Genomic DNA, 16546 nt, shown 5'->3' with positions numbered 1-16546 from the left:
TAGCAAAATTGCAGTTATGAAGTAGCAATGAAAATAATTTTATGGTGTGTGTGGGGGGGTCACCAGAGCATGAGGAACCATGTTAAAGGGTCGAGGTATGAGGAAGGTTGAGAACCACTGGTCTAGAGACTCCCTTTCTCCCTCCCCCACCTCCCTCTTCCTTTCTCCCTCCCTCTCAGAGAGGGAGTTAAGTCACACAAGCTGGCCTTGAACTCAAGACTCACTAGCTCAGCAGGTCTTCTTGGTGGTGTTTTCATCTTTTTCCTTTGGTATTTTTTAATTCAGGAAACAAAACAAAAAAAAAATGCCCAAGAGAATCAGATAAGCTTGGAGTTCCACAGAACTCCAGAGACCAGCGACCGCTGGGAATAGGTTACCATGGACAAGAACTAGAGTTTTCCATTCCTTTTTCTAGCGGGACCGAAGCTATGAAGTTTACATTGCTGGGGCCCCTGGCCTGGGCCCCACGTATAGATGCTCACTGACTCTCCTGCTAACTCTGCTCTCAACACATTGTTTCGTGCTTACCTTTTCTGTTTTCTTTTGGATTTGGGGGCGGGTGTTGAGAGGGGTGGTTAAGGCAAAGTCTCTGTAGTTGCCAAGGCTGGCCTCAAACTCAGGCCAGCCCTCCAACCTCAGCCTCCTGAGGGCTGGGATTACTGGCTTGTACCATACTGTCTAGCTTTCAGTTGTCTCTCAATTCGCCCACGTACCAGTGTGCCTGGCCCGGGTAGACCCTGTGTGGACAGGCGATGGGGTGGATAGAAACCGTTACATTTTGAGCTATAGAGCCCCTGGTCCCCTTCTCCATGTGGCTCTCCTGAAGTCGCTGTACTCCAGGTGTGCAGAATCCGGGGTCTAGCTGCACAGAGACAGAGAGAACGTAGTCACTGGCAGCAGGAAGGGGCGCTGAGTGGCAGATGGGCAGCACCAGGCCCTCCTACGCAGGAAGGCCTTGGCACACACCCAGCAAGTATTGCCTTCACTCTCTGACCTTTCCTCTCTGGTTGGAGGCTCAAGTTTCAGCGGCTGTGAGGGAAGCTGTTCTGCCGTACCAGGAGACTCAAAGTCCCCTCTCTCCTCTCAGTCACGTGCGGTGATGGCCCAACCGTAGGGTGAAGGGTAAGCCTTGGACCTGGGGCATCGTTCTGGGAGATTAGGGGGCACGGGCAATCGCCCAACCCTGCTACTCCTCAGCATCTGTCTTACTTCTGAACGATCTCTTTGACACCGGAAGGTTAAATATTAGTCAGCGTCTGAGTCCTTGTGAAGAGCTGGCGGTGACAGAAGACACTGAACAACAAGACGACATGACCAAACACCCGCCCTCTGGTCACCTCGGTCACACCGAGTCTCGTAAAGAGGATTTTATGTTTTCTGTTCCAGCACTCGGGGAGGAGGCGCTGCTGTGAATCCATCCTGCTCTGCCTTCTCTCGAGTGTTTTCCGGTCACCCCTCCGCCCTTGCTGGAAGATGCTTTTGTTCTGGGGAGGTTGAGGGATCAAGACACAAGCCCTTACCTTGGAATGCTTACCCATCCCTAAGCCACGTGGGGTTTGTTTTCTAGTCTTCTTTTTATAAGTCTGTCTCCTTCACCTCTGATTCATCACTGCTGCTGCTGCCTGGGTTTCTGGGTATAGGACACCTGGCCTTGTACCCAGCGTATCTCAGGGCCCTGGGGAGAAGATGAGGTCACGGTCAAGTTGTTTAGAGTGGTTCGGGTTGGATTATCACCAGGCACGTGACTCTGAAATCCTTACTGAATTGAGTAAGATAACCAAATGTGTGTTTATCAAGATCTCTGTCCATCTGGAACATTCTAGTATTTACAAAATGTTCTCCCTGTTCAGGCACTTAAAATCTTCCAGGAACATGTTTTCATTCTCCTGCTATGGTAGCGGGCTGGCTAACACTCTTGCATGAGGAATCAAGAGTTTCTACTCTCAAGAGTCAGACTCGCAGTTACTCTTTCAATGCTATAAAAACAACTAGGGATTGTCTCAATTAATGAAATTCTAAGGGAACAGGGAAGAATGGTATGTGCTGTGGAATTCGGAATGAGATTGCAGAGCTAATGGATTATGGCATTTCTCCCTTTATTAAATATGTGTTGTGCATCTGCTATTTGTAAGCACCGATGATAGGTATGCTTGGGAGTTAAAGATGTGGAAAAGATAAAAAGAGACAGAGTGCCAGCCCTGGCTAACCCAGCACTTGATATGTACTCTAGGGTAGCCTTGAACTCAGAGCAGTCCCCCTGCCTCAGATAACTTTAATATGAATAGGTACCACAATGAGATATAAGCAAAATGGTGTGGGACTGCTCCATCCAGGAACGGTCTATAAAATGTGACTGATGCAGCTTCCCTTACAGGCATGTTGTTGGAAATCAATAAAATTACAAAGCTTCGTGGAACAGGTGGGTCTGGAAAGGTGGGAAATAATTCCAGATAATGCAGGGAAGAAGATCACAGACAGACAGCTGGTCATGCAGGACCTTCCTGCTTTGCTGACGTGTCCCCAGGATCTAGCAAGGTTGGGAAACACTTGGAAAATAGGAGTCCACTTAAGGATAAGGTGTTGCTGTAATTAACATTCAAGTGAAGTCAGAGCCCTTGGGAGGCATGAAAGATGGAGTAGTCCCTGGCCTTTATAGCGTTGTGTGTAACTTTTGAGTGCTGGAGAGTATCCTGATCACTAGTTCAGGAAAAAGAGAGCCAGGAAGATTTTTTTTCCCCTTGTTCTCAAGTACTTTGCAACAATCTGGAAATCAGGCGTGGTTGCCCACATCTTTACTCCCAGCACTCTGGAGGCAGAGGCAGGCGGATCTCTGTGTGTTCGAGGCCAGCCTGGTCTACAGAGCGAGTTCTAGGACAGCCAGGGCTGTTACACAGAGAAACTCTGTCTCCAAAAACAAAACAAAAAGAGAGCAATGATGGAGAAACTACAGTGAAAACTTCTATTTTCATGTTTAGATTTTCATCACATTGTAGGGAAACTGCCTGTTCAACAGTTTGTCTCTGCTGTTTTCTAATTCTTTCTTTTTTTCCCGAGACAGGGTTTCTTTGTGTAGCTTTGGAGCCTGTCCTGGAACTCGCTCTGTAGCCCAGGCTGGCTTTGAACTCACAGAGATCCGCCTGGCTCTGCCTCCCTGAGTGCTGGGATTAAAGGCATGTGCCACCACCGCCCGGCTTGTTTTCTAATTTTTAGGCAGAAAGATGATAGATGCCTAGCGTTTACCTTTCTGTTTGGTTAGCATTTTATTCATTTATACATATATAAAAATTATCTGCCACTCTGTCCAGCTCTTTGCAAGTTTGGGGGCCTTGGAGGAGTCAGTTCATTGACAGAGTTTAGCGTTTGGAGACAGGGTATCATACTATAGCCTAGGCTAGCCCAAACTCATTATGTAAGCCAGGCTGACCTCGGAACTCTCAGCAATTCTACATCATCTCCTGTTGGGATTACAGGCCTGGCCTCCATACCTGGTTTCTTTGTAAGTAGTTTTAGATACATAGTAACCCCAAACTGGCAGTACCTGAATATCTATCAGAATGGAAAAGCAACCTTGTATCTATTATAATGAAATAAATAGTACCCAACAATGAAAACAAACTGTTAACACAGAACAAAATGAGTGGATCTCAGTGTAAGAAGTCAGATCCAAAAGCCTACAGATTTATAATACTGTTTGTGTGACATTTTGGAATAAAAATTGTGTTAGTGGTTACCAGTGCCGGGGACGAGGATGAATGAGTTCCAAGAAGCCGAAAACACAGGCACAGTTTTAGAACGTTGGGAATATCGAGTGTGATAATAACCATTATCACAATTCATTTGTCAAATCTCAACAAAATGTACTTACTCTTTAAGAAGGTGAATTTTAAGCTGGCTGTGGTGACACAAATCTGTAATTTAGACACTTCAAGAGGAGGCTGAGGCAGGAGGGCACACGGTTGTTTTTTTTGTTTGTTTGTTTGTTTTGTTTTTTTGATATTGTTGCTTGTTGCTTTAAGGTGAATTTTATACTTTAATAAACCTAATTAACAAGAATCCCTAACCCTCTCTTGCCCCAGAACCAGGCTCAGTAAGGCAATATCCAAGATTGTAATAGCGGCTCAGGTTTCCCCATGAACAGACCATAACTGCAATCCTAAGTCCATTCTGTACCCTGATCGTGAATAAGTCTCCTCCTGAGTCAGTGCCCACACGTCCCTGCCTGTCTGGCTTCTGGCACCGGACGAGGAATGCATGCTCTGACCAAGCTCTAATTTGGGGCATGTAATCCCCATTGTAACCTATTAAGCGAGCCAAAGCTTCTGGTCACTGGGGCTGTGGGTGTGAGTTGGGAGGCAGGAGCAGCGTGTCCTGCAGCCTCTGAGGGCTCGTCTGGTGTCGTTTCAGTGCTGCTCACGTGGGTCAACTGCTCCAGTGTCCGATGGGCCACCCGGGTTCAAGACATCTTCACAGCTGGGAAGCTCCTGGCCCTGGCCCTGATCATCATCATGGGTGTCGTGCAGATATGCAAAGGTAAATGTCGTGGGAACCACAGGACTCCTCCGCACAGCTCTTCACCCCTCGTCTAGACACACCCTGAGATTCCCCCGGTGTGACTTAGACTGACTTCTGCTGCCCGTTTCCTTGACCACGGGGATGAGAAACTTTTCCTCAGTGTTAGGGATGCCCCACCTCCACTCCCATACTCCATCTTGCAAAGATCCATCTCTCCACACTTGCCTCAGGACTAACACAGCTAAGCAAGGGCCCCAGGGTGCTTGCTGAACTCAGTGGATATTTTGCTACAACCCTAGGGAAGTAGTTCCTTACATTTTTTTTTGTGCTTTGTTAATATCTTAAAATGAAGAAGCGAAGAGGAGAATTTTATATATTTCGATATTACTCATAATCTCCCGGGGTGGCGGAGGGAGAGCGCTACATTCTTGAGGCCTCTGCCAACATTCCCCATTGGATTTGATCTGTATTTGGTTTCCATGGGACCCACAGCACTGCCAGGCTCTGCTCGGCAGCGGCCGGCATCACTGCCTCTTGGAGAAAATGAAATGACAAACAGGAAGACCTCCTGTCTGCCCACAAGCTCTGAAGGCAGAGGGGAGAGGCTGCAGACAAGAGTCTGTGCTGAATACGCCTGCCCTTCATGGTTTTCATCAGCCGGATTAAGCCCTTTGTGTGGGGGCAGGACAGGGGGGCGGTGGTGATAATGTTTTCAGGAATTCCTAGGCTTAGGAAACATTGTCCGATCTTTTCAAAGATAATGAATCCTTCCTAACCTGATCTCAATTCTTTCTCCTGCTTACACAAATCTCCTGATTTCCTGTCCTAATGCCTGGTTACAGATGTCTAAACAACACAGCCAGTTACTCTGCTTTACCCCAACCCTTTTTAGTCAACAGCTGTGGGTATCTGTGGTATGTGTGTGTGTGTGTGTGTGTGTGAGTGTGTTTGTGTGTGTGTGTGTGCTCGTGCGAGCGCGTGCGCACGCGTGCGTGCTCAAACACAGGGTTTTGCACATGCTGGGCAAATACTCTACTACAAAGCTACATCTTCAGCCCAGAAAAAAAAATTATTTTATTTTATACGTATGAGTGTTTTGCCTGCACGTGAATATGTGTGTCATGTGCATGCCTGGTGCCTGTAAAGCTGGAGGAGGGCATTGGAACATCTGAAAGTGGCGTTTCAGAGGGGTGTGAGCCATGATGTGGCTGCTGGCAATCAAACCTGGGTCCTGTGCAGGTGCAGCAAGTGTTCTGACTGCTAAGCCATCTCTCCTGGGAGGGCAGGTAAAAGGCTCTTCATTAAAGGACCCGGAAGGAGACCAGATACCCCTTAGGAAGTGGTGGGCTATTGGCAAAGCAAACAAAATGCGCTTGAACAGACAGGATCCTGGAGCTCTGTGTAAGCTTACATTTGAGTGTGGTTGTTCCTTATGCTTTCCTCATGAAAATGCAAATCATATATCGAAGAAAGCAGTCAAAAGACGGCCATTGATGTCAGCCTCCCCATTTACATGAACTTCCCTTCAGATAATATTGCCTTTCCTAAAGTGACATTCTGCCAGGCGTGGTAGCGCACGCCTTTAATCCCAGCACTCGGGAGGCAGAGGCAGGTGGATCTCTGTAAGTTTGAGGCCAGCCTGGTCTACAGAGTGAGTCCCAGGACAGCCAGGGCTACAGAGAAACCCTATCTCGAAAATAAATAAATAAAATAAAATAATAAAAACGAGAAAGGACATTTTGAGATGTGCTTTGAACCTGAACCCTTGTTTGGACCCATGGTTCTGAGCTTCTGGGGTCTGAGAAGTCCTGGACCTAGGTTTCCCATTCCCCTTAACTCTCCTTCTCTCACACAGTGGCTTCACTGAAGAGCAGACAAGGAGCTGGTGCATCACCACAGGGGAGGGCGAGACAATGTGTGGGGTGGTCGGGGGCTGCTGGAGCCTGGGCTCCTGCCTCTGAGCAGCTACCTGCCTGTTGTGTCCACAGGAGAATTCTTTTGGCTGGAGCCAAAGAATGCATTTGAGAATTTCCAAGAACCTGACATCGGCCTCGTCGCTCTGGCTTTCCTCCAGGGCTCCTTTGCCTATGGAGGCTGGAACTTTCTTAATTACGTGACTGAGGAACTTGTGGATCCCTACAAGTGAGTCAAACAAGGGCAGCTTTTCTCCTCACCCTTAGGCCACACGGTGCCCATGGCTGGGAAAAGGGAGCGTAGATCCACTTCTTGTCCCAATTCCGGACGTGTCCCGTTCTTTCATGAAGCAACAGTTCATTTCCCAGGAATTGGAACCACTTTCTATCCGTCTTGCTAAGAGAAGAGAAAGGGTCCTATGACTGTCCCAGAGCAAGTAAAAAAAAATCAGAAAGCTGGGCCGGGCATGGTGGCACACACACCTCTAATCCCAGCACTCAGGAGACAGAAGCAGGTGGATCTTTGTGAGTTCAAGACCACCCTGGTCTACAGAGCGAGATCCAGGACAGCCAGGACTACACAGAGAAAACCTGTCTCAAAACAAAACCAAAAAAAGAAAATAATAATAATAACCAGAAAGCTGTGCGGGACAGTGTGGCTGCTGTAGAGAAGGAGACGTTCTAGACATCTCAACATTTTACCGGTCTGGGGCCAGGCCCAGCCTTCTGTCTTCAGGCCGCAGAAAGGGTGCATGGTCCAGATCGGAGCCAAGACGTGGTAAGGAGAGTGAGACACATTTCTAGCCTTAGCCGTTCCGCTGCCTCCTAATTATCCTGCCCCACCTGAGTCAAGCCCTGCCTCCCAGAGAGAGGGAGAGCCAAGAAGCGGCCCGTGTAGGCCCGTGCGGTGCCCTGGTAGAACACACCCCTGCTACGGGCTCCCTCTCACCTCCTCTCCCTCCACAGGAACCTTCCTAGAGCCATCTTCATCTCCATCCCACTGGTCACATTTGTGTATGTCTTTGCCAATGTCGCGTATGTCACTGCAATGTCCCCCCAGGAGCTGCTGGCCTCCAATGCAGTCGCCGTGGTAAGAGATCACTCGGGGTCCCAGGCCCGGAGTGCTGGTGTAGCTCTGCCTGCTTAGACCCCTGGCTTCTCCCCAATCCAGCGCCTCGTGGCATTGGAAGGCATCCCACCTCCTCAGCGTCCAATCTACAGGTGTCCTCCCTTGACAGGGTATCCTCAAGTGCCCGGGGAGCAGACCAATGGCTGGGTTGGTTCCAAAACAGCTACCCTGGCTGCCTGAGAAGTTGCCGCCGCCAAGTCTATATGGCTTTCGGTATTGAAACAGCTACTTGTACAGAACAGGTTCACGGAGTCCTGGTCTAGGGCACTCTAAGCATGCGGGCTGTGTAAGAAGATGGGTAGACTGCTCTTCACAGAGACATATGCTTGCACAAGACATACTGATTTCTGTCCTTTCTTTCTCTGGGGATCGAACAAACTGATAGCTCTCATCAGGGAAAAGTGGGTATTGAATGGCCAAGGATGTAACTCGGTAGTGGAATGCTTGCCTAGCATGTGCAAGGCCCTGTGTTCCATCCCCAGCACCACACACACACACACACACACACACACACACACATGTACACGCACACACCCATACACACGTACCTGATGTCTGAGGGAGGCCTAGGAGCCATGCTATACCTTCACCCAGCTTCAAACCAAGCACTGGCATCTCTTGTCTCATCTTTGAAAATAAAGATGCCCTGCCATCTCCTGTGGCCACCTGCTCCTAAATCCAGTGGCCTCCCACGCACAACAGGACATCGATTCTAGATACCACCTCCCAGGCACGTCTTATAAGCCTGGCTCAGAGACTCTAGTGAAGTCTCTGTACGTATACATGGATATGTACATGAAGACTCATCTGTAAATTCACAACCACTTCTTTCTCAGCTAAAGAAACTAGCCAGTCTTTATTTTCCTACCAATAGAATCTGCTTCTGTGAATTTAGAGACTCGGACTGGGGTTCATCCCTATTTTATCCCTGGGAAACTGAGGCTCAAGAATAACAAACCCAGGGCTGAGAGAGAATAACTCAGTGGTAGAGCACTTACCCAACACAAGCGAGACCCTGTGCTTGATCCCCAGCCCTAAATAATAATAATAATAATAATAATAATAATAATAATAATAATAATAATAATGTATAAACCTTGTTCAAGGTGGTACTAGGATTTGAAACCAGATCTGACTCCTAAGTCTGTGTCCCTCCATGTGCGGAGAAACCCATAGTGTACACAAGGTAGACTTATAGCTCCTGACTTCCAATCTTGGCCCCTCCATTACCCCAGTGTATGATCTGAGGTAAGCTGTAGATCACTAAGTGCCTCGGTTTCTCATTCGTAAGGAAGGACAAGTGTCAGTTCATTACTGTTATCACCGACCGTACCCTGGCCCCCTCAGCTCGTCACCCCATAGCATGTGTTCCTGACCTATCGCTAGCTGTTCCTACGGCATGGTCATCTGCATCTGGGCTCTAGCCAGAGAGGATCAGCAGAGTAGATGGGAGACAGGCACTCCGGAAGTGAGGAGCAAGCTGGAATAGGGGTCTTACCTCTCGCGCGCACCACCGCTCACTTCTTGTTTTCTTTTGCAGACTTTTGGAGAGAAGCTTCTGGGGGTCATGGCCTGGATCATGCCCATTTCTGTTGCCCTGTCCACATTCGGAGGAGTCAACGGCTCACTCTTCACCTCCTCCCGGTGAGTGCTTGCCTGAGCCCTTCCTGGGCCACTTTTCTGTGTCCATTGCGCTGTGTGTATTTGATGGATTTGTCTGTCAGCAGGCGTCTGGGACCTCCTGAGCGGTGGCTTGCAGGAGTATGCATGTCAGTGTGTGTGCTAAGGAGGGGTCTGCTGTTCCCCGGGTGACCTGTGGTATGTGATGTGCAGGTGGCAGCCCACCTCGCTTTGGCAGCAGGATAGTGTCTTGACTACATTCCTAGAGTCCCCTTCCCCCTTGTCTAGACACAGGCTGCTACTGTCCCGAAAGAAACCCTACTTTGAAAGGGACCAGGAAGGATTCTTATGCTTGAAGCCTCTGGATCTGGCCTCCCATGAATGTCTGGAGCCAGAATCCACATGGGGTGAGATCCCTCTGAGCGTCCTGAGGATGTAGGACTAGGCAGGTGTTGTGAGAAGCCACAAGGCTGGGTAGAGAAGAGGAGAAAAAGGAAACTCTTGTCAATGAGAGAGCCAATAGCCACAACCCCAACCCAGAATTCCTTGGGAAGCCAGAAACATGAGTGGGCCCCAGAACCTTGCCTCTATCTATCCAGGGATCAGTCCAGTCCCCCCCCCTTTTTTTTTTTTTTTTTTTTTTTTGGTGTTTTGAGACAGGGTTTCTCTGTGTTGTTTTGGTGTCTGTCCTGGCACTTGCTCTGTAGACCAGGCTGGCCTCGAACTCACAGAGATCCTCCTGCCTCTGCCTCCCGAGTGCTGGGATGAAAGGCATGCACCACCGTTGCCTGGCTCAGTCCCCTCTCTTATGTCCCTTCCTGCCATCTCTAGAATGGACCACTGGCTGTACAGATATTGAAGGGTTACCATTTATGTGGCGCATAAGTTTTCTGTGCCCCGGGAGCACAGTCCTAATCAAAAGATGAGCCTGGGCTCAGCTGTTTCCCAAGCCACCCTATCACATCACAGAGAAGTTCCCGCGAGGTGACAGAGGTGCCCATGTTTTCAGGATCCAGAGCAATAAAGAGGGAGTCTGGGTTTCACCTGTGCCTGAGGAGGACGCACACTCACGCCCAGCAACCTCGTGCGCACGTTACACAGGAGCCCGGCTACCTGGAGGCCCTGGCAGAGGGCGCGCAGTGGAGGCGCAGTGACCCATGAGGCTCCCTGCCATCTGTTGGAGGAGAGTGGCTGGCTACAGTCGCTTTAGTTTGGGGTTTGTCCCTGAGGCAGGCCACACAGTGGTCTGCCTGCATGCAGCATAGTCGTGTGCATGCAGGAGATGCCGGAGGCGTGGCCTCCCTTCCTAGGCCACCTCTGCTCACCTATTGCTCTTCTCCTCTTCTTCCCTCCCTCCCCTCCTTCATCCTTTTATGTCTTAGTTTGCATTGGATGGTCCTTGCTGAGCAAGCAGAGTGTGTGTGTGTGTGTGTGTGTGTGTGTGTGTGTGTTTCTTAGTGCCATCATTCCTCCATTGTCCCCTAGCTTGTGAACCTGACTTGGTCCTGGCTGTATGTGGAGGAGGATCTGAATGAGAGCCTGGCTATGTGCATGACGAAGCCCACAGTGCCCCCGAGGCTCCATGTAGTGCATGAGACTGTTCTGGCTGGAAAGACCGCAGCATGGAGGGGGGGGGGGCTGCACGTGTCCGCATGACCTCAGGGAAGCTGGCCTGAGCAGTCCATGGTGACAGCCGCTTGTGGGTTCTCGGAGTCACAGTCAGCTCCCTGCACTTCTGAGTGGCTACTGTTAGCACCATGCTACCCTGTATACGAAGCATGGCGCGGCAGTTCTCTTAGAATCCCCAGTCTGCACCAGGGACAGTAGCGCACGCCTCTGATCTCAGCCCAAGGCTAAATCAAGAAGACCAAGACTTCCAGGCCAGCCTGGGCTACGTATGGCCAAAGCCTGTGCGCTGTCACACTGTCCCCTTCCTGTCATCTATTAGGGCCACTTGCCCTAGAGAAAAGTGAAAGTAGGGGACTGGGCGGGTAAAGGCACTTACGGCCAAGCCTCGTGACCCGACTTTGACCCCGGGAACACAACTCCCGTGGTGGAGGGGGAGAACCGACTCCCATAAGTTGTCATTCGACCTGCACGAGTGTGTCATAGATAGTGCACACACACACACACACACACACACACACACACACACACACACACACACGAGTAAATACATGAAATTAAAACTTTTAAAGAAAACAGATTCTGAATGCTAAGATGTAAAGGACTGCGGGCAGTTACGTGGTTTTTTTTGGTGGTGGTGGTGTTCTGTTTTGTTTTGTTTGGAAGAGGCATAAAGAAAAAGAGGAAAGGGGCTGCTTTGATGTTATTCTCTCCGTGAGTCTGTCTGTCTGTCTTCCCCACTCGCTCCTTCCCCTCCCTCTCACTTTTTAGATTGTTTTTTTAATTACTTTTTAATGTATATGACTCTCACCCGCATGTATGTCTGTGCACTGTGTGCGTGCCTGGCACCCACAGAGTCAGAAGAGAGTGTTGGGTCCCCTGGCACTGGAGTTACAGTTGTTTGTGAGCCGCCATGTGGGTGCTGGGATTGAACCCAGTTCCTCTGCAGGAGCAGCAAGTGCTCTTAACCAGTGGGTCAGCCCGCCAGCCCCCTCCCCATTTGTGAGACAGGGTCTCATATAAGGCGAGCCTCAAACTGGAAGGCCCCTCCCTCAGGCTTGGAGTGCCTGGTCTGCAGGCCTGCGCCGCTGTGGCCAGCTCAGGAGCACAGTTTGGTAGTCTGCGTTTTTTGTGTGATGTTAAATTGTGAGCGTGTTCTCATAGAATCATTTTCTTCAGAAACGTGATTTTGAGGGCTGAAGAGATGGCCCAGATTCAACTCCCAGCACCCACACGGCGGCTCAACCATCTGTAACGATCTGCCTCCTTCCTCTGGCTTCCCCCGACACTGCATGCACATGGTACACAGGCATACATTCAGACAGACGCCCATACACATGAAGTCAAAATAAATAAAAATCTTAAAATTTTACTTCATAATTTTCCATCTAACAGATGTATCCTAATTTCTTTAGACAATCTCACATTTTAGGCTTTCAGGACATTTACAGTTTGACTCACTACCAGAAGCGTTTTGTGTATGTACCTTTCAGCACCTCTCTATTGGGAATAGAATGAGTCGTTCTAAGGGCATACATTTTAGGTGCAATGTATAAACAGTAGAATGCACAACTTTTAAGTGTGATTGTTGAGTTGTGACAGTTATAGACACCAAAGAAGATGAGCTCAGAACTTTTATTGACTCTCACAGGTTCCCACCTGTCCTTTTCCAGTCCGTGGCCCCTCTCCATACTCACAGGAGCAGTTACTCTTTGAATACAATGAGAATACTTTTTAAAACGTTGCACAGGTAGCCCAGAGCTGTGTGCCAGGGAATCACAAGCCTTTCTGGGTGAGAAGGTTCTTATTTAAAGGAGAAACGCAGCCGGGCAAAGGGACAGACTTTTATTCCAATATTCAGGAAATGGAGGCAGGGGGATCAGGAATTCAAGGTCTGTCTTAGCTACAGAGAAGTTCAGGGCCACATAGGCTCCACAAGAATGTATCTCAAAGAACCAAAAATGAAAAATAAGGGCAGAGAAGCTGTTCCTAGTGCCTTGAAACATGGAAGTGATTCGGAGTGACAGTACAGTGCCCTGAGCCAGCCAGATCATACCCTCAGTGTCCACGTGCCCAGTATCCATCCACTTATCCATTGGCTGCCTCTGGTCTGCCTGTGCCTGCATTTGTGAACATAGGTCCTGTGACTAGTGGGCTGGAAAGTGTGTACACAGAGGCAGGTCCTGGCTGGTGGAGGGTGCTCCTGTGTGAGCCGAAGGTGGGCATGGATGAGAGAGCCTCGGCTTGGTGGTGCCCAGGCTATCCCAGGCTGACCTACTTTTCTCCTTGCCAGGCTGTTCTTTGCTGGAGCCAGAGAAGGCCACCTTCCCAGCGTGCTGGCCATGATCCACGTGAAGCGCTGCACCCCAATCCCAGCACTGCTCTTCACAGTAAGGGCCCCTGCGGCTGCCGGCCCGGCTCAGCTCCTTCCCTCACTGGGTGTCTGCCTCGACTGGGATTCACACTACCTGTACACACACACTTGTCCCCCTTCTGGTCTAGCTCTGCGCTTCAGTAGGACCCTAGCCAAGCTAGCACACGTGGCTATTGGCTTTGTGAATGTCAGGGGATATAATTAGAAAAGATCCGGAGTCTAAACCACCCACCGCTCTCAGGCTGGCTCAGTGTTATTCTCCTGTCCTATTGAGTCAGACTGGAAAGACTTGGGATGCCACAGCCTCGCAGAAACGTGCCTCTGTCCCTGACTGACTGGCACCTGCTACCACAAGGGTACAGCACTGAGCCTGCGCTGTAGCTGGTCACTCACGGCACATGCGCACCCTTCTCCCCCCACCACCACCACTTCCTGCCCTAGGGTATCCTGTCAGCCTCTTGGAAAACGCCATCAAAATAAATCTAGTTCAGGGCACACCTGATAAGAAAAGTCACCGACAGAGGAAAACTCATGAATTGAAGGTGGGGAAGAGGCAGCTTTGAATGGGGGAAGAAATGGAGCAAAAAAAAAAAAAAAAAAAAAAAAGAACAGATGCATTTAGAGCAGCAGTTCTCAACCTGTGGGTCGCGACCCACATGGGGGGTCGCATATCAGATATCCCACATATCAGATATTTACATTACAATACATAACATAGTTATAAAGTAGCAACGAAAATAATCTTATAGTTGGGGGGTCACCACAACAGGAGGAACTGTATAAAGGGGTGCAGCGTTAGGAAGGTAGAGAACCACCGCTCTAGAGCGTTGAAGGAAGGAGGCAAAGACCTGTCCTCGTTAAGTTTTTTTAATCACTTATATTTTCCTTTTGAATCTTGGATAAAACATTACAAATTACTTTGAGCCAGGCATGGCGGCACACACCTTTAATCCTAACACTCAGGAGGCAGAGGCAGACAGATTTCTGAGTTCGAAGCCAGCTCCATAGCAAGTCCCAGGCCGACCAGGGCTAAGTAGAGAGACCTGTCTCAAAACAACAACAACAAACAAAAACAAACAAACAAACAAACAAAACTTATTTTGATCCCCAAGAGAGGGGGTCAGAAGAAGTCGAGGTAAGGGAGCTCACTGGGAGAATTCCAGAATGTTCAGATGCAGAATGAAGGTCCTCTTGATTGGATAGTTGCAGAGATGGCAGAGGACAGTGTTCTCCAGGAGTCCCGCGGCTTTTGCTGGGCTGTGAGTGGCAGTACTATATGACTGCAAGGCAGGTACCGCGAGACTCTGACCTGTTCACCTACTGAAATCCCGTCACCACCAGACCCCAGGGGAGAACTAAGCCTTTCGGTGGCCTTCACAGATTATCGGAGGATAGAGTCTAGTGCATAATTAGTAGTGGGTGGTTCTCACATCAGCCTGACCGCGGCGCTAGGGCTGACGGTATCTGAGGCCATATCGGCGGTCAGGCGTGTAGAGTGCACAGTGCACCACAGGCGTGCATAGAGCCTCTCCCCACCAGTTCATTCCAAGATGACACCCAGATGACTTCCATCAAGAAAATCCCATAGAGATCTTATAGATTTAAATGAGTTTGTATTTGTAGAATGCTAAGAATCTGGCTATTGTTACTATATGTTACTGTTTAACCTCCCCGGGGGTGGGGGATTTCAAGACAGGGTTTCTCTGTGTAGCCCTGGCTGTCCTGGAACTCACTCTGTAGACCAGGCTGGCCTCAGAATTTACAGAGATCCTTCTGCCTCTACCTCCTGCATGCTAGAATTAAAGGTGTACACCACCACCCAGCTGTTTAATCATTTTTTAATGAGAAAAATAAATTAGATCACTCAGTCAAGAGAAAATGATACTAAGAAAAACAAACTTAGAAAGAACTTAACTTAACAGTTAACGATCGCTCTAGGTGGTCAAGAGAATGAAGAGAAAAAAATTAGCTTGAGCCATAATGGAAAGTGAAATATGATGAGATGAGGGCTGGCCAGAGCCGAGTAATACCAGCGTGGCGAACCTGGGTATCCATTCTGAACGATTACTCCCACTCCATAACAGTGCTTACATACTTTGGTTTTACCCCTGTAATAAGAAAGAAGTTCTTAGCCAGACATGGTGGCCCACACCTTTAATCCCAGCACCAGCAGGCAGAGTCAGGAGGATCTCTGAGTTTGAGGCCAGCCTCAAACTGGGCTACATAGCAAGTTCTAGGACAGCTGGGGCTACATTGAGACCTTATCTCAAAAAAGCCAGAAAGAAGTTCCTGGCAATAAAGGTGTCGTCCATCCTAGGCTGCTCAAGGTTGCTGTGAAGTTCCCTCTTGAAATGTCCACTATAAAATAGCACACCTGGCCTGGAGGGGCAGAACATCCCCTCACCCAGGGACGTCCCCTCACCCAGGAATGTCCCCTCCAGTCTCCTTCCTTTGCTCTCGCCTCCCTAGTGTCTCTCCACGCTGCTGATGCTGGTCACCAGTGACATGTACACACTCATCAACTATGTGGGCTTCATCAACTACCTCTTCTACGGGGTTACAGTTGCGGGACAGATAGTCCTTCGCTGGAAGAAGCCTGACATCCCCCGCCCCATCAAGGTGAGAGGATCTGCCTTGAGTCCCTTCCTTTTCTCTTCTGCATCTAGGGCGATGCAGATTTTTGGATCTTTGTAGCTCTTGGCCGTGTGTGTGTGTGGGGGGGGGGGACAGTCACTTTCTTTCTTCACTCTTAAATCTTAGCCTCTGTGGTTTTCAGGTTTCTCCTATCTGCCCTGCTCCTCCAGGATCAGGGTTCACTACACTATGTCTCTATCCCAAAGTGGGTCTCCTCCTGTCTGCTTGTCAAACGGGTCTCCAGTACCTCCTCTTTCTTGAGGCTGTCCAGTCCATGTCTACAGTCCTTGCTTTTCAAACTCCCGAGACCGCACACAGTGGGAGGCTCCATGAGCTTAGTGATTGCTACTGAAAACAAACCCAAGAAACCCTGATATGGTCTGTTCTGAGGCTGCTCAGGACAAGAAGGAATGGAGGGCAGAGTTCTCTTGCAACTGATTAGAACCTGGAGCTATTTGAGAATCCTGTTCTAAAAACAGACAAGACACTTCTAGAAGATTCTTCTGTCTGAGACGGAAGGACTCACCAGGTCTCTCGGTTCCCCACTGACGTTTTCACTCACATTTTCTCCCACTCCTGGAAGAATGGGGAGATAAAGCCCTCTCCCCACCCTGAGAGGAGCGCACAGGGAGGTAGACAGCTGAAGCAGCAGCCCCTAGATCAGGAAGACCAAGGTACCCCTCACCTGTGATGAGCAAAAAGCCAAGCCTGAGGAGCTGACGCTTCCTTCTGAACAAA

At 49.3% G+C, this 16546-nt stretch overlaps 1 protein-coding gene across 1 annotated transcript in view; it reads left to right on the top strand.

Annotated features, from left to right (window-relative positions):
- The window catches only part of Slc7a8 (solute carrier family 7 member 8), a 59484-nt gene that overhangs the window by 39639 nt on the left and 3299 nt on the right, over nt 1–16546 (top strand). Inside the window, exons 4-9 of the mRNA XM_006988495.4 lie at nt 4405–4530; nt 6501–6654; nt 7392–7515; nt 9095–9198; nt 13094–13190; nt 15644–15793. Coding sequence (XP_006988557.2) covers nt 4405–4530; nt 6501–6654; nt 7392–7515; nt 9095–9198; nt 13094–13190; nt 15644–15793 — 755 coding nt within the window. The remainder of the gene's footprint in view (nt 1–4404; nt 4531–6500; nt 6655–7391; nt 7516–9094; nt 9199–13093; nt 13191–15643; nt 15794–16546) is intronic.

The sequence above is a fragment of the Peromyscus maniculatus genome, chromosome 9 (assembly GCF_049852395.1).
Source record: "Peromyscus maniculatus bairdii isolate BWxNUB_F1_BW_parent chromosome 9, HU_Pman_BW_mat_3.1, whole genome shotgun sequence".
NCBI lineage: Eukaryota > Metazoa > Chordata > Mammalia > Rodentia > Cricetidae > Peromyscus > Peromyscus maniculatus.
The sequence above is the reverse complement of the archived record's forward strand: the minus strand, read 5'-3'. Positions and strand labels throughout refer to the sequence as shown.